Source organism: Notamacropus eugenii, chromosome 3, assembly GCF_028372415.1.
Source record: "Notamacropus eugenii isolate mMacEug1 chromosome 3, mMacEug1.pri_v2, whole genome shotgun sequence".
In the NCBI taxonomy this organism is placed as follows: Eukaryota; Metazoa; Chordata; class Mammalia; order Diprotodontia; family Macropodidae; genus Notamacropus; species Notamacropus eugenii.
This window is the reverse complement of record NC_092874.1, coordinates 215,574,679-215,600,670: the sequence shown is the minus strand read 5'-3', so window position 1 is coordinate 215,600,670 and position 25,992 is coordinate 215,574,679. Positions and strand designations below refer to the sequence as shown.

The 25,992-nt window shown below is 35.6% G+C and overlaps 1 protein-coding gene across 4 annotated transcripts in view; it reads right to left on the bottom strand.

The window, feature by feature from the left end:
- Positions 1-25,992, bottom strand: part of DENND5B (DENN domain containing 5B) — a 174,336-nt gene that overhangs the window by 57,578 nt on the left and 90,766 nt on the right. For all 4 annotated transcript variants that reach the window (XM_072654371.1, XM_072654374.1, XM_072654375.1 and 1 more), the window contains exons 7-11: positions 22,807-22,948; positions 14,207-14,300; positions 9,757-9,888; positions 8,457-8,609; positions 6,911-6,989 (exon numbers count right to left, since the gene is read on the bottom strand). In XM_072654371.1, coding sequence (XP_072510472.1) covers positions 6,911-6,989; positions 8,457-8,609; positions 9,757-9,888; positions 14,207-14,300; positions 22,807-22,948 — 600 coding nt within the window. The remainder of the gene's footprint in view (positions 1-6,910; positions 6,990-8,456; positions 8,610-9,756; positions 9,889-14,206; positions 14,301-22,806; positions 22,949-25,992) is intronic.

The window sequence follows — 25,992 nt, the reverse complement described above, 5'->3', positions numbered from 1 at the left end:
GGGCTGCTATTCAGTGTGAGATTAAGTTCAGGTGCTCAGGTTGGGGCAGGGCCGCCTCTCAGGCTCAGTTCCCTCAGGGGGTTTATGCACAGACCTTCAACAATGGATCCAGCCTCCTGCCTGCTTGGGGAGCCCTGGTCTGCCGCTGCCTCAGCTTCTGCCTCCCGAGGGGGCCTGAGTTATGGGGACACCCCACTCCCCTCTCGACCCGCCAAAGAGACCCTCTCACCGACCCCTGTCACCTGTGGGTGGAGGGACCTGCGCGGCCGCTGGAGATCCCGTCCCTGAAGCCTGCTCGGATCTTTTCCTCTCGGTGCCACGGCCGCGGCAGGGCTGGGCTGGGCTCCGCATCTGCAGCGTGACGGACCTTTTGCAAGAGGTTTGCAGGTCCCTCTGGAACAGAAATCTCCTTCGCTCCACTGTTCTGTGGCCTCACTGCTCCAGAATTCGCCGTGAGTTACTTTATACAGATGTTCTATGGGTTGTGGGTTCGGAGCTATGTGTATGTGCGTCTTTCTACTCCGCCATCTTGGCTCCGCCTCAAGCTTTTCTAAACGCTACTTAAACAATACTGTAAGCTAGAATTTTCCTTTCTGGTTAGTGTGGGCCTACAACTAGAGTCTAAAAATGAGTTATCAAATACCTCAACAAATAGGTAAAACGCAGCTGTAAGGGCCATTCATTCTTCAAAACTATTATTCTGAATATACAGCTGAGTAGTTCTTTATAACCTGGACCAAAGCAAGACCTACATAGTAAGCCACTGAAAATACACAGAATCTCTGTGCTTATATACTGTAATCACGTTGCATCACACTGTGAGATTTAAAAAAAAACAACCCAGAAAAAACCCTTCAAACTATTGAAAATCTGCTTAATGTTATTTGATTAACATCAGCATGCACATTATTAATAATATACAAAGAGGGTAATTTGAGAACAATACTTTTCAGATGAAATACTCAAAGTAGATTGCTATTTTGAATACAACTTATATGGAGAATGAATTGCTTACTATTTTTAAAAGACAAGAAGAGAGCCTTCCTTAATATTACATATTGGTTAATTGACAGTCAAAAATCTCAAGGATTGAGATTGACATTCTAACTCTGGCATAAATTGTTTTGTGGCTCCATGCAAATTATTTGTGCTTTTTGTGTTTCAGTTTTTCCATTCATAAAATCAAAACAGAACTTTCAGATCAGACTTACTGATTAAGCAGTCAATGGCCAACAGAAGTGATTCCTGAACCAATCACCATAAGTAACTGAAGAGCACAGGAAAGGTACAGCAGGACTAGAGTAGGGAAAATATACTAAGTGTCCAAAAAAAAAGTGGGGGGGGGGGGGAAGGAATAGATTCTACCAACTATATAGTCTGGTGAATTCCATTGCTTGCAAAATTTTGGAACAATTTTTGAAGTGATCCTTAATGAACATCTAGAAAAGGAGAATGGATGATCAAATTGCCTTATGCCTTTGTCAAGAAAAGAACATATAAAACACATAATTTTCTGTTTTGACATGGTTACTAAGGCTCATAGGAATTCTGTAGATGTAGCAACTAAATTTTATTTGCTTTTTTCTTTCTTATTATGAGTTAAAGCACAAATATTTTAAAATACAGAGAATAGAAAGGAGATATGTAAAATTGTGAAGTTTTTAAAAAGGTGATACTAAATTTGAAAAATTAAGATAATTCCCTATTTGTTGTCCCCTTCTAAACTTGTTTTCTTTTGTGTTTTAAAAATGTTATTGATCTTTTTTGCATCTCTATCATTAGACCCTGCTCCCAAATAGAAGCCCCTCCTTTAACAAATCTGTTATCCTTTAACAAATGAGAATAATCAAGTAAAACCCATCAATCCATTGACCACATTTGAAAATGAATGTCTCATTCTGCACTTCTTGTCACCATAAGGGCAAAAAGCATCATTAATTATGAAGCTCTTGGACGTGATTGGTTACTATGCTGAACGGAGTTCTAAGTCTTTCAAAGTTGTTTTGTTTTTTATTATTGCGTTTATTGTGTAAATTGTTCTGGTTCTGATCATTTCACTATGCATCAGTTCATACAAAACTTTTGAAGTTTCTCTGAATCTTTTGTATTCAGTATTTATTATGTTGTCACAACATTCTGTTCTCTTTTTTGCTGTAAAGGTTTTTCGTAGATAACTAGTTACCTTCCAGTTCTAAGTGCACTGATTTTACCTATGAAAATGCTTTTAAAATTTCATGTAAAAATGATTCATTTTATCTACTATGACCATCTCTATGCCTTAGTTAGTTAAGAATTATCCTCCTTAGCCATAGGTGTGGGATGTATTTCCTTCTCTAATTTTTTTTTTAATGGTCTGGCCTTTTATTTCTACTTCATGTATGCATTTGGATCTGGTTGTGATATGTACTAAGATATTGGTTTAAACCTAATTTTAGCCAGGAGGCTTTTTAGTTTTGGCCATAGAGATTTCTTAGCCCAGTAGTTGGTGTGTCCTTGAGCTTAGTAAACACTATGCCACTATATTCAATTGCCTCTGGGTCTTATTTACCTAATAATATGTTTACTGATCAACTTTTCTTTTTTTTTTTAAAACTAGTATCAAATACTTTTGATGTCTATTGCTTTATGACTTATTTTGATACCTCCTATGTATCCTTCTTTCTCACTTCTTTTCATTATATTCTTTGAGATTTTAGAACTTTTGTCCTCCGGTGAATCTTATTATTTCATCTAATTCTAGGAGGTTTGATCAGTATGGCACTAAATCTATAAATCAATTTAGATGGTACTGTCATTTTAATTTCCATCCAACCATGAAGAATGACTATTTTACCAACATATGTTTTCTTTATTTCTGTAAAAGGAGTTTTATATTTGTAATCACATCCTGAGTGTCTCTTGGTATTGTGATTCCCAGATAGTTTAAGTATTTCCTATTTCAGCCTGCTGGTTTTGCTAGTGAGCTATATAGGAAGGCTGATGATTTTTGTTCATTCTGTTTATTTAATATCCTGCTACTTTACTAACATTATAAATTTTTTCAAATATTTTTAGATAAATCTCTACATTCCCCAAGCAAATCATCACTTCAACTAAAAATAACAATAATTTTGTTTCCTCTTTGCCTGTGTTTGGATCCTTCATGTTTTTTCTTGTCTCACTGTTATAGTCAGTATTTCTAATTGCAGTGACCATGGATAGACTTCCTTTACAAACCCGGATCTTATTGGAAGAAACTCCAATGTTTTGTCAAAACCATAGCTCATGGTTCAGAGAGATACTATGTACAAATGATCCATTTATTCCTATGTGGGTTTTTTTTAGTGTTTTTAATGTAAATGAGCACTGTGTTATAACAAAATATTTTTGTTTTTGATAAAAAATCTTGTGACTTTTAATTGTTTTTGACAACTATTATGTCTGTAGTTTTTCTAATGTTGAATCAACCTTGCATTTCTGGTATTTCAACTAGTCAGCCTAGACATAGTGAATAATGAACGAGTGAAAAGCATTTACTAATTAGTATGTGTCATCTTTGATGAAACTGAAAATTTTTAAGAAAATTATTCTCCAGGTATTCCAATATTTTAACTTATTATTGTTCCGTTCAGAGAAGTCATAAACCCTAACCTAAATTTTGTGTCTTTGTTTTACTCCTTCATTTAAATTTTGTCTTTGTCTCTTGAAGACTATAAAATTGTAAGGAAAATGGCTTGAGTCAGAATATCAACAAGGAGGAAAAAGTTCTATTCTTTTACTTTCTCTCTTACATAGATAATTAACTAATAAATTGGTCTCTTATGGATTTGGCTAAAATTCAGAGTACTGAGTTTAATGTTAATTTAACATACATTTAAAAAAAACTATCTGTAAGAGTTCAGCATTTTATATTTCAAAAAAATAAAATAGGATAAATGTTTACTGCTTACTTTACAAAGTTGGTGTAAGAAAAATGTTTATAGTCTACCTTAAAGTGGTACATATGAATTTATTAACTTGTGTTCAAAGTGAAAAAGGGAGAAATCTATGCTGCTGGCCTGTATGAAATTAACTAATTATGTTTTCTAATCAGAAGGGAGTAGTTTTCCATTCTCTCAACTCACCTACGAATTTCTTGTTTCTGATCAGTAAGTTAAAATTTGCAGGTAATGCTTAATGTCTTTCATTAAAGACTAAGAGGCAACTTTTAAAATTTTCTTCTGATTCAACCAGTCATATCCAGATATCTAAATATTAATAATAGGATATAAATAGTTAAATGCATTTAGGTGTGATGTAAAGAGGACTGGAGAATCATTTTCTTAAAAATATTCAATTTGATCAAGGGTGAAGAAAGAGATCTTAGTTACCACCCTAACAGCTCTTTTTAAAGACTTATACAAATTGCTTTTCTTTGTTAGAGTCATTTTCCTTTCTAAAGGGGTAGAATATCCATTTGAACCATTCTAAAATGTAATATACAGAACATTAACATGCTTCAGTAATAATGAAGTAGATTCAACTGGAATGATTATTTAATTGGAAATTAAGCTACCTATTTGCTTATAAATTCTGGTCATAGGTCACTACTATCCTTAGGATGAGATTATGAATAAGAACTAAATTTGTTAGAAGGGATCTTAGAGGTTATTTGCAAATGGACTTGTGATCTCATTGACCTGGGACCTTCAAAGATGTAGAATATTCTTGCTCAAGTCCTTCTTGATGTTTCACACAAAGTGGTCCATTCACAATGCTAGAGGACTTCCTGACTTTCTCCTGACTTTCTCCTGACTTTGAGAGGGCACTGGTGGAGCACTCTGTCCGCTTGTTAGCCTTTGTGCTATGTAACCAGCCTATATTCATTAATGACATCTTTTACTCCTGTTCTGTGGAGTTTCTCATTGTTTATACATTTCAGTCTTCTCGTACCCACTGTATGCCTCTCATTGCACTCATTTTGGGGCACTCATTTTTAATTTTTCAGAGGCAACTGTATTCTATGTTTCCCTGCCATTTAGCAATACTGGTAAAATCTTAGCAAAGAAAAGATGGGCCTTTGCTTTAATGGGAATCTTGGGGTCAGTAGGGAGCTTTGAATTTTGCTTAAGACAATTCAGTCTGCTCTCTTCCTCATGTTCAACTTTGGACCTAACTCATTGGCCACTACTATTTGTCCCAGATATACATACTGATATAGAAGGTTCTATAACCTGTCCATCCAAATCCATGTTAAAATCTTGACAACAGGCATCTTTAGATCCATTTAGTCTTTCCTACGTGAAGGGAAAGACCAAATTAATTTAATTTCTTCTGGAATACTCTAGGATATTCTGAGGCTTGATCTAATAATATAATGTCATACAAAAAAATGTATGTCTGAAAGAATTCACCATCCACAGGGAAATCCTCTTTGATCCAGACATTATACTGGATCTCTTCCATCACAGTGTCAAATACCTTTGTCAAACACGTCTGCTTGTTTTATGCTTTATCTGATCCTGAACAGAGGTGGTTGAATGGAGATATTTCTCCCATTATATCTTCCAAGGAATCTTGAATGATATTGGTGTATCTGGGAAAGATCTTGTAAAAGAGACTGTGAAGTGGTGTTTTGTTCTACCAAATCATATGCTTTTTCATAATCAATAAGCAATAAGAAAGGTAAGATATTCTGTTCTATCTTGCAGTTAAGTGTAAAATGGTAAAGATATTGTATATTGCTAACCTTCATTTGTGAAAAGTCATTTATTCCTTACTAATAACTTAAGTGAACATGCCAGAAAGATTTTGCATAGATGGGAGATTAGACATATGGAACAGTAATTACTGATATTTTCCTATTTGTTTTTTGGGGGTATTAATAGAGTCCAATATTTTTTGGTTGAGATACTTTCAATGCCCACAACTGTGTTGCCTCCATTACCAATAATGGATATTGGTCCATTATTTCCATTATCACAGAGTTCCTGAATTGGAAGGAACTTTGGTGGCTGTTTTTTCTGACTTATACCAGAACATATACAATAGGTGGTATCTAGCCTCTACTTGAAGACTTCCAGGAATGGAGAACCTACCTCCTCTTAAGGTAGGCTGTTGTTCCTTCTTCACAAAAATCTTCAATTGCTTGACTGAATTACAAGGTTAAATTGTTTCAATTGTACACTAAATCTTCTTCTCATGAATTTATTTACCTTTTCTGGGAAGAACGTTTATTTTACCAAAGGAAAACTTGGGAAAAATCTACCTATATTTGGAGAATTCCTAAATATTAGGCAGAACATTTCCCTATTTCAGGAAAATCTTATCCATGCTTGATTTCACTCCTTCCTTTCTGACAAAGCCTCCTTGATAACTGCCTCACCTTATGTATCCCATCCTCCTCACCTCCAAATTCTGAAATCATGAACTATGATCAAATTAACTCTGCCATCGTTCTTGGATGGTATTTTCAATCTGCTCTCCCTTTAGTCCCTTTTACCATCCTTACAATTTCCCAGGGCAAAGTGCTTTGCTCTGGCCACTACTCATACATATGTGTTGTTTCTCCTTTAGAAAATAAGCATCTTGAGGGCAGGCTTTTGTATTTATATCCCCAGCATTTATTACAATGCTTGCCACATCGTAAGTACTTAAATGCGTTTTCATTCATTCACTGGCTAACAACAGAGACATAAATTTTATGCTGATTACAATAAGCTGTAAGCTAGGACTGAATGATTTTCAGTTCACAAAGAACAGTCATTCTTTGGGTTACCCAAATACCTCCTATCATCTGACAAATGCTGAAACCTTTCATTTACTATATCTTACATTACTTGGCATGAAATAGAGGGGAAAGTCAATTGCCCTTGCAAGGGAAGAGTTCTATTTTTTCTAACAGGGTTTAAAGCTACCTGTTCTATAAAGGAGACAAGAGAAAACAACTCACCTGGGGATTCTGCAAGATGTTCTTGATTGTCTTCTCGCTCTTGATACTGAATTAAATGGGACCACAAAGCAGACTTGCCCTAAATCAAGAGTTTATGAAGTGATTCATCAAAATAGCTCATATTTTAATAACACTTTGAATGACGGAGACTGAAGATTCTAAGAGAGGTAAGGAGCATGCTGTTTTGTTGTTTTCTTATGGAAGAGTCAGACATTGAGGAAAATTAACTAAGGTTTACATTCCATTTGATATGATGCTTTCTGGAAAAAAGATGGTTATACCCTGAGGAAAAGAAAGGAAAAACCTTGGATGCCAAGCAATAGATCAAAAAATCAAGAGGTGGTCACTTCTGATCTCAGGTCATATAGTGTAATACAGGGACTCATCATCACTTGTTTTCCTTCTACATGTATTCCTGTTGACATATCCTTCAAGGCCCAGCTCAAATTCTGCTTCCTTCAATAAGCCATCTTAAGTCTCTCATGTTGGAAATTATTTCCCCCTTCATCTCATCTCCATATTAATTGGTATCCTTATGCACTTGTCATATTTTAATTTGTAATTACATTTATCTTTCTCTATTAACGTCCTACCCTGATACCTTGCTATGGCAGAGAAGTGACGTAAGTTCACAAATACTACAGAATGACTGTAAGCAAGCTTTAACAGGGTCTGTCAAGAGAAACAGACTGGATGTCTGTAACCGCGTGATGAATATGTGGTCACAGCATTCTTGGAGATCATCTATTTAACTGTAAAGGGGCTGCAACATCATCCATAAAGAAGGGCCTACACTGACGACGATGCTTCTCATTTACCTTTTTATCACCCCAGTGCCTAGTACAGTATATGCAGTTTGCTGAATAAATGGAATTTCAGACTGGTTAAATAAATGTTATTTTGATGACAGATTTGATCAATACAAACTATAACTACTTAAGCATGTGTGTGTGTGTGTGTGTGTACACATGCGCATGTGTGTTTTTGAAGGGGAGAGAAGTCTAATCAAGAGAGGGAAGAGACATTAGATGAGGAAAACTACAAGTATAAGAACTGAGAAATTAGCTGACCTTTTCAATTTCATATAGTTTTTTCCTGTTCTCAGTGTAGAAAGAATGCTAGTCAGGTTTCCTTTAGGCAATGTCAGATAGACACTCACCAATTCACCAGTCATGAAGGAAAGAGACCATGTATGGGATTAACAGGTTGACATAATATAATATAATGTACAGTCTCTCTCTGGGTATTTTAAAAATAACTTTAAGGTTTTTTTTTTGTAATAACTTTAAGTTTTTTTTTTGTCCATGAAGCAAGATTTCTGAAACTGCCTTTAGTTAATAGGTCCCTTTGTTAACCAATAAATGACATATAAATAGTACCTAATTACTGACGAATAAACAATAACAACACGCATCTAGCAATCTTTTTAAAACTGAGAAGCCCCAGTCCATCAATAGTGCTTTTAATTTCTTGTTGCCATGACACATTTTCCAATAAGTTTTCTTGTACCCTGAAGTTTTAAATGGCTCTTCTTAATATTCCCTACCTGCTTGACCTGAAGGCCATGGCTCCATATTCTTTCCAGAAGGTCACATAGGCTAGCAATTAAAGTGTTCTCCTCCAAGCCTGTTATGTTTGCTTCACCATGGCCAAGTTCCACTGCTTCATGGCCCATTTTTTCCACCAACATGCGTTTCGTCTGCAAACACAAGTTATACTCAGTATTGCTAGTTCCAGTCACAAAGCCAAAATCAATCAAATAAGGGATTGGGAAAGCTCAGGCTTTTTTCCCTTCTTTTTCTTCCACAGATATGATATCAGCTTTGGGCATGTTGTGTAATTTCTGTGCATTTGACAATCAGAGTGGTATCATCTTAGCTACTTTGAAATGAGTAAGGAAGACAATACGACTGGGAATTACATAACCTCTTTTAATTAGTTTTTTGCCAAATGATTCCATGTACAACTCTAATGATATGAATTTTTTTTTTCATAACTCCGGGATGCAGCATCAAGGAGCAAAAAAAATCTCTCGGTCATCAGAATTTTGGAATACATACAAATAATTATCAGGATGTCAAGACCCCAGTAACATGATGATATTTGGGGTTAGTTCTGATTAAACTTGAACAAAAAATTATCATATAAAACTCCTATTTTTTTCATGAGTAGATTAGGTTTCAAATTACTCGGGCCCTTTGATTTTCTTCCTTATTTTTGTTCCCTATTTCATCATATCTTTGTTCCTAAAGCACTGCTTAAAAAAAAACCCAACAGAAAATGGGAAGAAGACAATTTGGATATGCTTTAGTAGTTCTTGGAAAATACATGGTGAGAGGGGACATTAAAATTGTCAGATGAAATGAAGTTGGGGCAGTTATGGCTATATTTGATTTCATTGGAGTTATACATTTCAGTGGGTGGATAACTGATACCTGATATATGTAGCATACAAATATATGTGTGCTAAGAGGTACAGACAGACATATGCAACCACAAAATAATATTGCTTTTCACCAACAAAGGCAATACCCACCATTAATCATAATGAGCCTCTGTGGAGTAAAAGGTTCTTTCTGGGGAGCAGTGGGAGAAAAGCTTTAGGAGGGGATGAAGGGCCAAAGTATGGAAATTCTTGAATGCACCAGGCTGAGTAATTTCAACTTGATCATACATGTCACAGGCCATAAGGGAGTTCCTGGACATTTCAAAACCTTGGCAAGAGCTAGAAAATAGCTGACCATATAAAGATTTTCAAATCAAACTAAATGACTCATAAAAGGATTGCAACTTTGGTTTCATATCAACAGTAAATAGAAACAAATCAGAGTGAGATCAATACATACCTTCATTCTACATTCTTTTAGTAAGCCTTCTACAAATTTCCAGTTGGTCTGAGCTATCACTGCTGGAGAGAGATCTGACAATTTGGGTTGTCTCAGATTTTTTCCTAAACTCCTTGCCTCCTGCATATATTTCTAAAAATTAAACAGCATTATGAATGCATGAGCATCAGTCTATTAATCTTATTTACAGGCAAATAAATGTGAGAACAAAGAGGGTTCAAATATGGTTGTATGTGTACATGCACAAAAAGAGTGACATTTCATTGCTTCCTCATTGACATTATTATTAATAATAACAATTCATATCTACAGTGCTTTATAGATTACAAAGTGATCTCACAATAATCCTGTGAAGTAAGTAGCATTAAGTCATCTTACCTCCATTTCACAGGTGAGAGAATTGAAGTTCAGAGAGGAACCTCAGTTCCTATGAGTCATACAGCTAGTGAAAGAGGGAATTTAGCCTTGGGCCACAGGACTCCAAGTCTCTCACTTAGTCTGCTATGATGATGTCTCCAAGACTGATTGAAATTCTATTTGGTTACAACTTCCAAAATGAGATGGAAAACAGTACTGAATATTATTGAAGCCCCTTTTCTGCTAAGATTTCAAAACACTTGTACATCATTATCGTTACTTATCTTTACAATATTCTTATAAATTAGTTAGAGGTATATAGCTCTATTCATTCTATTTTATAGACACAGAGAAAGCTAAGATACGAAATCATGTACCAAAATGCAAGGTAATGGGGTCATAACTGGGACCCAAATCCTTGTTTTAGGAATCCAGAACTAGAACTTTAAATGAAATAGTGACTCTCAAATCTCTTTGGTCTATGACAGGACTGCCCTTTGCCCTGTGAGATATCAAGGTTCATCATATAAGTAACCTATAGCCTGAGGCTTCCATCTCTTCTTCACTGTCAATTGCAATGATCTGAAGGGTTGAGATGGGGGCACTGAGTCATCTTCCATATTATACTGGACTTATTTTAGGAAAAAGCAATATAGAAAGTACGGTGGATTAGAAATTGGGAGACCTGTGTTCTAGTCCCAACTTATTTACAAACTATGGGACCTAATAAAGTCTTAACCTTTTTGTATTATAATTAGTAAAACTGGTATATTAAATCCTGTCTACATCTTTGGATGATTAGGACTGCTTTGAAAAGTATTAAGTGTTCTATAAATGCAAGATATAATGAACAGTAAACTTCCCTTCTCTCTATTACCTTCTTTCCCATATTTTCCAAAAATCCCCCTTGCCCCAGCCCAGAGCCAGAGGACAATGGGATCAAATTGCATAATTTCTTATCTAGGTGTCAAAAGTTATAGTAGCAGCACAGTAACTCTACCCAATGCTCTCAAGTCCTGAGAGTTTCTAGAAAGAAATTCATTCAGTATAATCAAGCTAGCCTGAATCTCTGAGTTGTTGTTTTTTTTTCTCCTGGTAAACTACTACTCTTATAGTCCTATATAGCAAGTGTTTCCTAATTCAAAATACAGAGTCTGAAAACCATGGTTAATAGGTTTTTTGTCTTTAATTAGGCAGTGGTGCCATCGGAGGGTATGTGTGTGGGGGCACTGGGAGGGGATAGGAGAGGGAATGTTTTCACAGATGCAAAGGTGGACGCAAATGGTAGTCCTCTAACTTAAGGGCAGAAGTTGAGATTCTATGAGAATGTATAATAAATTCTTTGAATTCCATGTAAATTTAAGGTACTGTTTTCCTGAGGAGAAATTACAAATCAGGATAAAAACTGTTTTTATGCTGTTTCCTGGAGATTGGCTAATTCTACTTGCTGTTTAAAAGATGTACTTAAATTACATTAGAGTCAAAGTAAAATTAAACTTTACAAATATCAACTCCTGTTCTTTTTTGTAAATTCCACACTAGTGGTCAAATGAGTAAGGGAATATTGTGAGCAGGACAAAACTAACACCGCTATGGAAACTAAACTTCTAAGTCATATAGATGCAACTTTAACATTACACTTTTAAAATTCATAAAGTCAGGAGATGAAACTGGCAAAGTGCTGCTATGAGAACCATAGCATTCATGTTTCTGAAAACTCAAGCTCACATTACAGGTGATTCAGTGATATCTATCTATATATCCATCAGCAGATCCTTTCATCAAACTAGATAGCTAGCAGCATTATATGAAATGTGTACTGCTCCAACCTTGGATAATCCCAAAAAGAAGATCAGGTGCCTAAAAACTAATAAAGTGGAGATAAAGGTATGGTTTTTTAATGGTATTTTTGGAGGAAAAAGTAGATTTTTATTTTCTTTTCCATCTCTAAACCACTCACCATACAGAATACTCATTTCTTTGAGGGTGGAAAATTTGCTGTTTTTTAAGATTTGCTAAAGTTCAAATCTAGAAACTACCAAATCCTATAAAGTAGGATAATTTTTCTAAAAGGATTTGTTCCCTTTTAATTAAAGTGTTGTCTCCAACTTTTAACTAAATGCCATACTCTTCCCCAAAGGTGAGAATTTTTAATTCAGAAAATAACTTGATTAATATTTCTTAAGAGAAATTTCACCTTTCTTACCATTTCTCTACTAAATCAGGACTAAAAAAGTAAAATGAAAAAGTTTCCATACATAAAAAATATACTCACTTTGCTGAATAATTTTTTGTGATTTTACGAAAGAAATAAAACCAGTCTTAAGGGTGAAGAAACTGCTACCAGATAAGAGACAGCATAATAAAAACAGATGTGTCTCCAAGAAAGAATCATTGATACAAAAGATCATGTGCCTTTATACTTGGTAAAAAGAGAACAGAATGAGAAAGTGCTAAAAAAAACAAACAACCCAGCAAAAGAAAGCTGGCAACAAATGTAAAGACAGCACATTCCTATGTAAAGTGAAGTGAATAGGTAAAGGGTCTAAAGGTCTATGGGCAATCAGGTACATGCAAGAGTCAAACATCTGGAAAAACAGCTTTCAGCCAAAGGACATACCAGGCAGCATTCAGAGAAGGATTTTTTAGGAAGTTGTGCAGGAGGAGGTGGCCCCTGATCCCACTCCCAAAATGTCTTGTAATTCTGACAGATCAAAAGTTCCTGGGAAGGCTAAAAGGAGGTAGATATGCCAATTCCAGAAGAGCAAGAAAGAAAAAGAGAGAAGAGACAAGACAAGCAAAGGAAGCATGCAGATGATCTATTCAAAGCATAAAGAAATGGGGAAGGGGGAGTGCACACACGGTCACGGACAAAGAGGAACACTGACGAGACTATGCTGGAATTGACAAGCAGGGTTTCAAAGAGTATTTGCATGTTCACATGAACAAAAGTAGTAATAAGTCCTTAGCATGATAGCATTTTACTTTATTTCCACACGTTCGGATTTAGAAATAGTTAATAGGCCTACTGAAGGTATTTCCATTTATTTATATTACTGTAAATCGTATCTGAGATGTAATTATTTAGATATTAGTGATTTGTAGTACATGATAATTTTATTTTCAAGGAGCACAAATAAAGCATGAATCATGATTATAGTGAAGATTCTTTTTGAAACACAACACTAGGGAGAAAACAGAAAGCAAGAGAAAACACGAAAAATGATGCTTTAGGATGCACAGGCATTTCTGAGCCATTCTCATAAATTAATCAATCAAGGGGCAGCTAGGTGGCACAGTGGACAGAGCACTCTCTCTGGAGTCAGGAGGACCTGAGTTCAAATTTGACCTCAGACATCTGATACTTACTAGCTATATGACCCTAGGAAAGTCACTCAGCCCTGATGACCTCGCAAAAACACATCCCCAAACAAATAAAAAAAAAATTAATCAACTGACGTGAATTTACTGAACACCTTGTTGTCATTTAGTTGTTTTCAGTTGTGTCCAACTCTTCAAGAACTCATTTGGGGTTTTATTAGAAAAGATACTGGAGGTGTTTTGCCATTTCCTTCTCTAGCTCATTTTACAGATGAGAAACTGAGGCAAACAGAGTTAAATGACTTGAGCAGGGTCACATAGCTTGTAAGTGTCTGAGGTCAGCTTTGAACTCTTTTCCTGACTTCAAGCCTGTTACTCTCTCCACTGTGCCTAGTAACTATGTGTTAAATGCTTAGGACACCAATAATGCCTAAGGTTTTTCTTTCTATGTGAAATATATTGAAATAAATTTGGCAAGAACCTCTGTCTCTACTTGAGATTTTTTTCACTTAAAATGAGAAAAAAGAAAAATTTTCTTTTTCCATGTCAAGCATGGGTATAAAATATTTTTAAACATTTTCAGTTGCTTTAAAAAAGTGTATATTTTGGTTAAAATATGCATGATTACATAATAATTACTTGGACAAACCAATATCAAGCATATATTTAGAAAGAACACATTACATGTAAATGCTGAAGGACAATAGAAGTTGAATGACTCTGAATTCTTTAACTCTGAGTCTGAGGTAAAATTTGGAAGTAAATTACATACCTCTTTTAAGTCATTGTCTAATCCCACATGCTCTGAATGCTGTCGTGGGCGATCTTTCCTACGCTGTGCTGTGGAACTCCGGCTAACCCAGCGACTGAAATAATCACATCCAAAAATTTTCAGGTTAAAACAAAATAAGGTTTCCATTTTCAGAAAATAAAAGAAATGATCTAATACTGAAAATACAATATTCCATGACTCCTAGATGCATTCACTCATGCAATAAGCATTTATTAAATGCCTATGGAGCCAGTTACATATTACAATGTTACACATGTACATAATATATACACTTATGTCATTTTAAATGATAATGATCTTTTACATTTACATCATGAATCCATTTGGAATTTCTTGTGATACAAGAAGCACATATGTTCTGTTCGATGCTTTTTACCTTTAGATCGGAGTCAGTTCCCACTAATCCACTCAGATCTAGAATGAACCCTCCTTTGTAAAAAATATGGATACTTTGCTGGACAAGATATGTAATAATACTTCAATCTACTAGTTCCGTCTAATGCTTGCTGACTTGGTGCTACCACAACAGCATGCTTCATTATTCCTTCTGCAGCATCTTCATCGTGTTTTTAAAAATTATTTACATTTAGTTTAAAACATTCTGTTCCATAAGCTTTTGTGTTCCAAATTTTCTACCCCTCCTTTCCTTTTCCCCTCCCCAAGACAGCATGCAATCTGATACAGGCTCAACATATATATTCAAATTAAAGATATTTTCACGTTAATCATGTTGCAAAGAAGAATTATATCCAATGGAATTAATCACAAGAAAGAAAAAAACAAAACAAAAAAGAGAGAGTGCAAAGAGTATGCTTCAATCTGTATTCAGATTCCATCATTCTTTCTCTGGATGTGGCTCATGATGTGTTTTCTTGAAAAATAACATTTTATTAAAACAATATGAATCATCAATATGGCCATCTAAATTTGTTTAGTAACCATTTATTTAAATGAATAATATACTTTTTTTTCTTTTCTGTCCATGACCATTACTACCTACCAAATACCATTCTCCAACTTCTGAAGTAGAAGGGCTTCCTTAGAAAAAAATATGCATAATCAGGCAAAACAAAAAAACCCATGGACCACACCTGAAAATGCACACCTCATTCTGTACCTTTAGACCAGGCCTGTACAACCTGTGGCCTACCAAAGGGTGTTTTCCTCTACATTTTTTGTGGGCCACCTGAAATCCTTTGGTGTGCCTGTGGCTGAAGGTTGTACAGGCCTGTTCTAGATTGCACGTTCCTTAAGTGGGCAATACCACCCCCTCAGGGGCTCTGGAAAGATTCAGGGCAGTAGTAGTAGCCTTGGCTGATACTGGGGGGTGCTTTGAATAAAAATAAGTGGGTGGTGGAAGCATGAGGAAAGAAGAGAACACAAGAGAATTTTGAAAAACCACTTGTATGTTTCATCTGTTGTGTAACAGAGTTAAAGTCATAGTGATTAAATTAAATTCCAAATAACCAAAGAAAATGCAAGTTATAACTGATCAGTGGTCAAGACTGCCCAGACAGGTCTTAACAAGCAAGTGTTGGCAGGTAAGCATGTCCAGCATTGTTGGAAAGTCCAGCATGCATCAGCAGGAATATGTGGATATAATGGCTCGTTTACAATATAATACTATGCAGTTACATGATGCAATACTGCATCATCAAAATTTCAATGCAGGAAAACCCCACAAATTTATAATAAATTATTAAATTTAAGATGCATCACTTTTTTAAAAATTACATATATTTTTTGAAATGACACAAGTTTCCAAAAAAAAAAAAAGAAAAGGATTAAAGAAAGTAGATTTCCAGGGGGGCACTGAGTAATTTTTTTTTAAAGGGGGTAGTAGGTCAAATAAGTTTGAGAACCTCTGCTCTAGACATTACCTCTCTGCCAAGGCATATCAGATACACTCTCAGTTTTCTGAAATCATTATTTTGCATTGCTTTGGTCAGAGTTCCAGAGATTTTTCAGAGTTGTTTCTTTTCATATTATTGCTCTGGCTATCACGTAAAATGTTCCCTTGGTTCTGCTAACTTTAGCGTGTATCAGTTCTTGTAAATTTTTCCATATTTTTCTGAAACCATCCTATTTCTTATGGCACAAATTCCCCTACATTCATATGTCACAATTGGGAAACCCACCAAAGAAAACTGATTTTGTTTCTACTTCTTTGCTGTAACAAGAAGTTTTGCTACAAATAGTTTCCTACTGTTTGAGAGAATGGTTGAATCAATTCATAGCTCCATTAATAGTGTCAGTGTGCTTGCCCTGCCACAACCCCTCAACATTTGCTATTTTACTCTTTTACCATCTTTGTTAATCTGATGTATATAGGGTATAATATTAGAGTTGTTGCAACATGCGCTTTTCTTATTAGTGAATAAGAACATTTATGTGTAGTTTTTTAAATAATTTTTTTATTTGACAGCTTTTGTTTTTATATTGTCTAAATTCTACATCCCTTTCCTTTAAAACAAGAAATTTAATTTTTAAAAAAGAAGAGAAAAAAGCAGCAAACTAAATCAATACACTGAAAAAATTCTAGCAACTTTTGCAATATTCTGTACTTGTGGAATATCACACTCCCTGGGGAGAGGTGTTTCCTCATACCTCTTCTCTGGGGCCACTTTTTAAAAAAATAATTATTTAATTTTTGTTTTCAACATTCACTTTTACAAGATTTTGAGTTTTAAATTTTCTCCTCCACCTAATTTCCACATTAGTCATATTGTAAAGAAGAATTAGAACCAAAGGGAAAAACCTTGAGAAATAACAAACAACAAAGAGAGAGAGAGAGAGAGAGAGAGAGAGAGAGAGAGAGAGAGAGAGAGAGAGAAAGAAAAAGAGAGAGAGAGAGAGAGAATAGTACGCTTCAATTGCATTCAGACTCCAGTAATTTCCCTGGATGTGGACAGCATTTTTCATCATGAGTCCCTTGGAAATGCCCTTAGATCACTGCATTACTGAGAGGAAATAAGTCTATCAAAGTTAGTCGCCATACAATATTGGCGTTACTGTGTACAACTGTTCACTTTACTTGGCCTCAGTTCATGCAAGTCTTTCCAGGTTTTCTGAAATCCACCTGCTCATCATTTCTTGTGGAACAACAGTGTTTCACTATATTCATATACCATGTTTAGCCGTTCCTCAACGGATGGGCATTTCTTCAATTTCCAGTTCTCCGCCACCACAAAAAGAGCTGCCATAAATATTTTTGTACATGTGGGTCCTTTCCCCTTTTTAATGATCTCTTTGGAATAATGACCTAGAAGTGTCAAAGGATATGCATTTTGATTGTACTTTGGGCACAGTTCCAAATTGCTCTCAGAATGGTTGAACCAATTCACAACTTTACCAACAATGCATTACTGTTTTAATTTTCCCACATCTCCAACATATAACATCTTCCTGTTCTGTCATGTTAGCCAATCTGATAGGTGTGATGTGGTACCTTAGAGTTGTTCTGATTTGCATCTCTCTAATCAATAGTGATTCAGAGCATTTTTTCATGTGACTATAGATATTTTTAATTTCTTCCTCTGAAAACTCCTTGTTCATATCCTTTGACCATTTATCAACTGGGAAATGACATATTTTTGTACCTTTGACTCAGTTCTCTATATATTTTGGAAATGAGACCTTTATCAGAGACACTAGCTGTAAAAATTGTTTCCCGGCTTTCTGCTTCCCTTCTAATCTTGCCACTTTTGCTCTTCATATTTTTTCACTGTTCATTTTTATTGTGTTATGCCTACTTTTTTTTCCTTTTGTGATGTAGTCATTTCATGTAACATTTCCATAGCTCTGCTTACTTCATCAGTTCATGTAAAACTTTCCTTGGTTTACCATTTCTTGATAGTAGCATTCCACTGTATTCAAGTACTGTATTTTGTTTAGTTGTTCCCATTGACAGGATTGGTATCTAACTCTGCTGCCCTCAACTCCCAGTTCTCTACTACCAGAAAAGATAAATATATTGGTACATAGGAAACTTTATTTTTTGTCCACAATCTCAGATAAATGCCTAGTAGCAGGCTTTCTGGCTTAAAGGTTATGGACATTGTTTACTGCTGTATTTGCATAATTCCAAACTGCTATATAGAATGTTTACATCAATTAACGGCTTCACCAATGTGTTTTACATGTGCCTATCTTTCTACATCCTCTCCTCTGTCTACTCCCTTCCTTTGTCATCTTTGCCAATTTGCTGAGTGTGAGGAGAAGCCAAAGTGTTATTTTGATTTGCATTTCTCTTAGTAGTAGTGACTTGGAGCATTCTTTTATATGGTTAAAAGTTTGTAAATTCTTTTAATTAATTTATTTTATTTATATAATTAATTTATTCATATCCTTTGACTATTTATCTTTCGAGAAATGGCTGTTGGTTTTATATATCACTGTTAGTTGTCTACATAATTTAAGGTATCAAATCCTTATCTGAGAAATCTGATACAAAGAATTTGTATATAAATTTGATTTTTTCCAAGTCAATTGCTTTCCTTCTTATACTGAATGAACTGCATAGGCCTTTCAATCTCATGTTATCAAAATAATCTATTTTATCCTTTGTAATTGCCTCTATCCCTTTTTTTGGTTAAGAATATATTACAGAGTTATTGATAGCTTATACATCTTCAACAACAGTAACTAAATATCTTAAGCTAGTATGTGGCATGAAACTAATCAGTGTTCTATTCCTAACAGGCTGTCCAAAACTGTAAGACATTAACTATATAAATCCAAGGTCAAAGAGGACAGAAGCACACTGTGACTTAAAAAAGAATCAAATGTCACATTATCTAGTTGAGTACAGATTTTTTTTTAACCTAAAACTAAACCTAAGTTAAACTTGTAGAGGGGAATAAAAATACTGGGGGAGAAAAACCATAAATGTGTCTCTTCTTTGTCCTTTTGGGACATACTTTGGTGAAAAGAAAAGTAAGTGCCAGCATTGTATACTTCAATAGTATACTAAACTGTGAGATAAAAACACCACATTTGAAAAACATCTTTCACAAGATACCCCATTACTGCCAAATAATCAGATGAGTCACTGAGTTTAGGATCCATCACTTCACTTTTTTAAAGGTGCCTATTTTACTAGTTCCCTAACTTTTCCTTTGAAATTTTCCTAATGAAAAACTGGTCAAAGGATATGAATAAACAGTTATCAAAGAAAGTACTGCAAACTATTTATCATTCTATAAAAGACCACTCCAAATCTCTAATAAGAAAAATCAAATTCAAATGACTCTGAATTGTCACTGAACATATTAGCAAAGATGGGAAAAGTCAATGCTGAAGATACTGAAAAAGAAATGGGAACACTATTATAGTGAAGCTATGAATTGGGCCAACCAATCTAGAAAATAATATGCTTTAAAAAAAGAGAATATACCCTTTGAATCAAAGATCCTACCCTGGTGATGTCAAAGAAAAAAGTTCCCATATATACCAAATATTCAAAGCAGCTTGATTTTGTAGTAGCAAAAAATTAGAAACAAAGCAAATGTCCATCTCCTGGAAAATGCCTAAACAAATTAGGGGACCTAGATGTAAGAAAATATTTACTGCACCATAAGAAACAATGTTTATTAAAAATCTGAAGAAGCATGGGGAGATTTCTATAACTTGATTCAGATCAAAATTACCAGATAGAGACAGAAAAACAATAGAGAATGACTAAAATGTAGATGAAAAAAAAGAAAAAGGAAAATGCTGTTTAATTATAACCAAGAAGCTTGAACCTTGAGAAGAGTTGAGAAAATGTATTTTTCTGCCCTCCATTACAGAGATGAGGGAATAAGCGTGTGAAATATTGGATATTCCGTCACATAAGAATAACCAATTGATTTTTTTACTCAGTTTTTGGTCTTTTTTTTTAAGAAGGGATGCTTTGTTTGAGAGGGAAGGAAAAAGGAAAAGATATTGGAAATATGACCCCTTCTTGAAGACACCATTGCAGACACCATTCTATTTCAGGCCTACTTCATCTCTCTCTGTACCACTTCTGCAATGGCCTGACTGATCTCCCTGCCTCAAGACTGTCCCCAGTCTAATGAATTCTCCACACAACTGACAAAATGATTTTCTTTAGACAGAGATCTGGTCATATCGTTCCCCCACTCGGTAAACTCCAATGGTTTCCTATTTTCTCTAAAATAAAGAAAAACTCTAGCCAAACTCCTCTTTGGCTTGTAAAACTCTTTTCACAGCCTGGCCCCAACATATCTTTCCATCTTCATTAGACATTATTCTCCTTCTTGCTCTTTACTGAACAGCCAAATTGACTTTCTCTTTGTGGTTCACACAAGGTCTTCCACCTTTTGTCTATATATTTTGTGCTGGCATTCCCCCATCCCTTGAATACACTTCCCTCCTCATTTCAACCTCAAAGAATCACTCTCTTCCCTCCAGATGCAGTTCAGACACCAACCTTTACATGAAGTCTTTGCCCAACTGCTAGTGCTCTCCCTCTCTAAGTACCTTTAATTTATTTTGTGTTTATTTGGCATACATTTATCCTATATCTACTTAGTGATGTACATGCTGTTGCAACTGATAGAATACAGGCTCTTGTAAGTAAGGATTATTTCAGGTTTTTGTACTTGTACCTTCCATACCTAGCACAGTGCCTACTACATACTTGGTATTTAATAAATACTTGGTAATAGACTAATAAATGAAGGTGATATAAAAACAAAAGCTATCAATTAAAAGTAGATATAAAATTAAATACCTTGGATGGCTCTGAACCACACCAAACCATTGTGCTTAAATTGCCCAATAATTCCCAATTTTGTTTTCTTTTGCTATTGTCTACTTCTTTTAACCTTATTAGACCTTAATACAACTTTCCAGGTAGTCAGAGATATCACAGGATCTGGAGGCTAAAAGGAACCTTAGAGTTCCTATCTAATCTAATTAATTAATTTAATTGTTTGTATAATGAAAAGAGCACTGGAAATGGACTCAGAATGAGATGTGAAATTTCAAATGTGATCAACATGTTGGTTCATTTTACTTGATGATACTTGTTATACAGGCAGGATTCCTGAGGGGAGCTATTTAGTGGAGGAGCATTGTTGTTGAGTGATTCAGTAGTGTATGACTTTGTGTGGCCCCATGGACTATACTATCTATGGGCTTTTCTTGACAAGGTTACCAGAATGGTTTGTCATTTCCTTCCACACTGGATTAAGGCAAACAGAGGTTAAGTGACTTGTCTAGGGTCACATTGCTAGTAGGTGTCTAAGGCTGGATTTGAACTCAGGTCTTCCTGACTTCAAGTCCAGTACTCTATCCACTGAGCCATCGAGCTGTCTGCCTTTGTTTTTAATTAGTCGTGACCCCATATGGGGTTTTCTTGGCAAAGATACTGGAGTGGTTTGCCATTTCCTTCTCCAGCTCATTTTACAGATGAAGAGACTGAGGCAAACAGGATAAGTGACTTGCCAAATGACACAGCTAGTAAGTACATGAGGTTGGATTTGAACTCAGTTTCCCCACTAAGCCATCTAGCTGCCCCCCCCAAAAAGGGCCTAGTTAGTGGGAAATAACAGATAAAAAAAAGAAAGCATAAAAGAAGAACATACAGAAGAAAACAAAAAAGTTCAGTTGGGGCAAATTTATTATAATAACATTTAACATACACTTTTAAAAACGAAGTATGTAACAGAAATTCATGATTTCATATATAATCCTCTTTCATATTATTTTCTCATAGAAAAAAATAAAGCAAATAAGAAGTCACTGGACTCGGAGTCAGAAAATCTAGGTTCCCTCATGTCTTACTCTGTCTTAGTCAAGTCATTTACCTCTCTGAGCGTCAATAAAATGGTATGAGGTATAGTGCAGATGTAGCAACGAGGCCATGGAGGTGACATGACTTGTATAAATTAACAGTAGAATCAAAACTAGAACTCAGTTACTCCTGCCTCCTAGTCCACCTCACTCTCTGAGTGTCTCATGTCTCATGTCTGAGCATCATGAGTGTCTCATGACACTTAGTATAACACACTCTGAAAAGGTAGTTGTTGGGACTAATACCATCCTTTGTTTTTCTTCTTGAAAACTAGCTAATTAAACACTGATCTTTTAAACAAATATTTGTAGTTATCTAAAAAACAAGTAAAGCTACAAATAAAAAGCAGCCTTGAATTCGACTTTTATGTCTGAATGCCATCATCTATCATAAAAGATAAGGATGCTTCAGAGTTCCTTTGTTTTTTTGTAAACTGATAAATTTACTGATGGTATTTAACTAATAGACAACACTTACAGTCAATCTAAGCAAAGAATGGCAATGCTATTTCAAACAATATGTAATTTTTAAGAAGATGAACATTATTAAGAGTCTGCCTTTTCAGATTTGTTCTACTACAGAACAAGAAATCAAGCAATGCCCAGGTTAAATCTAATCTTATCTTTCAAACTGACACTTAATATAAAAGTTGAAGACAGTTGATGGATGCCACCTTCACAGATGTAATCCACATAGGTTAAGTGCCATGTCTGAAATTCAGAGCCTAATGTTCTTCACTTATTACTTAATTCAACTCTTCAATCTAGGAGGTACTTACTTATTGTTGGTTGTCAGGACATCAGCCTGCAACTTTGGAAAGAACCCTTGTTCATATTTGCCTTGACCAATCTTCATGTCAAGTAAATGGGGGTGGATGGCAGAGTGATCCATCTTCATAAGTCGCTGCTCAATGGACTGGGCTGCAAATAAAATACACAAGCCATTAAAAAATTTCATTAAAAGTTCTTTCTCCTCCTACCCCAATATTAGAAAAACAGATATTTTTATTGAGCTATCAGAAGACAAAAGCAGGTCCAATCATGTCACTTCTATTCAATAAATACCAATGTCTTCCTACAGCTTCTGGATCCAATACAAAATCCTCTGTTTGGCATTCAAAGACCTTCATAAACCTAGCTCCCTCCTGCCTTTCCAATCTTTTTACACCTTACTTCCTACCACATACTTTTTGATTCAATGACTCTGGCCTCCTTGCTGTTTCATGAATTAGACACTCCATTTCCTGGTTCCAGGCATTTTTTTTCTTGCTGGAATGCCTTCTCTCCTCATCTCTGCCCACTGGCTTTCCTGGCAGCCTGTCTCAACTAAAATTCCATTTTCTACAGGAAATCTTTCCCAATCCCTCTTATTGCTTTCTCTCTTTTAATTATTTCTGATTCATTCTGTGTAAAGCTTGCATGTATATATAATTTGCTTGTGTCTCCCATTTGATTGTGAGCCCCTCGAGGGCAGGGAGCATCTTTTGCTTCTTTTTACATCCCCAGCACTTACCAAGTACCAGGCACATAGTAGGGACTTAATTTATTAAGTTTATTGACTGACTAAGATAATTTTGTATTTAAAATTTCACTCTTCCTAATCATCAATATGCTTATAGAAAATTTATAGTTATCTATCCTATATTTATAAGTGTCCAGGGAAGGAAAGTTATAAATAACAACCCCACACAGAATTTTATTAAATCTCCTTCCTGTCCTAGCCCTGTCTATCAAAGAAATTCATCTAGTTTCATTCCTTCCTTTCTTATTCTCACTGTAGAAGGAGAATAACATTTCATTCTCCTTTAAATAATAAACTTATATCACTTAAAGAACTAATTCTTGGAAGGGTTTTTATGTAATAGAGATGAGGAGGGAGTACATAGGAGACAACCAGCGCAAAGGCACTGAGATAGGAGATGACAGCAGTGTGTGAGGGACAAGCAAAGACCATTTTAGCTGTACAGTAGAGATCTGGAAAAAGAGTAATTAATGTATGACAAGGCTGGAAAGATTGGCGAGCCCTAGTGGTGTAGGGCTTTAAAAACCAAATAAAAGAATTTATATTTTAGGCTAGGGGCGATAGTGAGCTCTGGAGTTTACTGAGCAGGAGAGCTATGTGGTCCCATCTATAGTTTAGGAGAATTATTTTGGTAGTTAGTTGTGTGAAAAATGAATTAGAGGAGGTGAAGTCAAGAAGGTGGAGTGGTAGGAAGCAATGTAGTAAGCTCTTCTCCACAAACTCCTTCAAACCAATCTAGAAAATATATCAGACTAATCTCGACGGAGAAATCCAGAAAAAGTCAGAATAAGGCATTTGTTTAGCTCAGATTAGCATAAAGAGACTGAGAAAAGTCTGTGGACAATAGGGATAGGGTCTGGACAGGAGTATGCTGCACATGAGCACAATGGGGATAGGTATGGACTGGAAGCTTTGTCAACTGCTACCCAATTCTGTGTCACAGATCCAGGGCAGGCTAAGAAGAGGACCCAGGCAGTCGGGTCTTGGGAATTGAAAAAGGAGGAAGTTCAGAAAGCAGCAGGAACCAGAGACCAGAGGGGAGCTCATAATTCTGCCACTTTGAGCCAAAAGAGCTTTCCTGTTAACTGATAGGGGCTAAATCTAGCAGCAGTCTATTCTTGTACAGACCCAAACCCAAGACAGGAATTTGCAGAGCTCCGACCATGGGAGCAGTAAATAGACTTTGCCCTGGATCAGACCACTTTGGGAGCATCGAAAGCTTGCAAGGCCCTAGCCTACCCCTGAAATCCAGGAATAACACAACATTCAATACCCCTAGAAAGTAGCAACAGGACCAGCCCAGACCATCCCTTCAGAATTACGGCAGAGCCTAGCCATAACATAAAATCTAAAGTTAGGAAGAAGACTGGAAGAACAGGCAAACAAAAAAAGAGCCCCACCATAATGAACTATTTTGATAGTTGAAATACTTAAGACACAAACATAGAAGAGAATGTCTACAAAAACAAAGTGTCAAAGGAAAACCCAGCTTGGGCACAACCTTGACTAGACTGTCTGGAAAAGAGGAAGTGTTAAGAAAGCTTATAAAGTTTTTTTGTAAATGTAATGAGAGTATTTGAGAGACAAAATGGAAAAGAAATGTGAGCTGTGGAAAAAATAGTTGGAAAGAAAAATGAAATAAAAAATAAAAGGAAAGCTTGGCACAAGAGGTACAAAACCTAGCCCAAGCCACAAACCCCCTGAAAACTAAGATGGATCAAACAGAAGCCAATGACAAGACACACAAAAAATAATTTTTTTAAGTCCAAAAAGTAGAACAAAATGTAAGGCAGCCATAACAACTGACCTGAAAAACAGATTGAGGAGAAATCTGTTAAGAATCTCTGGATAATCTGAAAGAGCCTAGATATCATATTTCAAGAAATCTCAAAAGAAAACTGCTCAGATCTCTTAGAACGAGAAGGCAAAGTGGAAACAGAAAGAATCCACCTATCTTCTGAAAGAAACCTCAACACTGAAAACTCCCAGGAATATCATAGACAAGATCCAGAGCTTCCAGGTTAAAAAAAAATACTCAAACAGTCAGAAAAAAAAAAACACTGAAGTGCTGAGGAGCCAGTAAGGATCCCACAAGATTTAATAGCTACTATTATAAAGAATAAGAGAACTTGGAATAAAATATTCCAGAAGTCAAAAGATATTGGCTGAGAGCCAAGAATAACTTACACAGCAAAACTGAATATAATGGTAGAGAAAAAAAATTGATCTTTAATGAAATAGTGGATACAAGTTGTGTGTTGTGTGTGCGTGTGTGTGTATGTGTATACAAGACTTAAAATTAGGTAAGCTGTGAAATCAAAAAAGTCCTAGTTGGAAGGGGTACCTGAACTATGTTTTGAAGGAAGTTTGGGGGCACAGTTTCAAGGTGATTTAAGGATCCAACCTGGAGAATGAAGTCTATGAAGATTTTAGTACAAGTCTT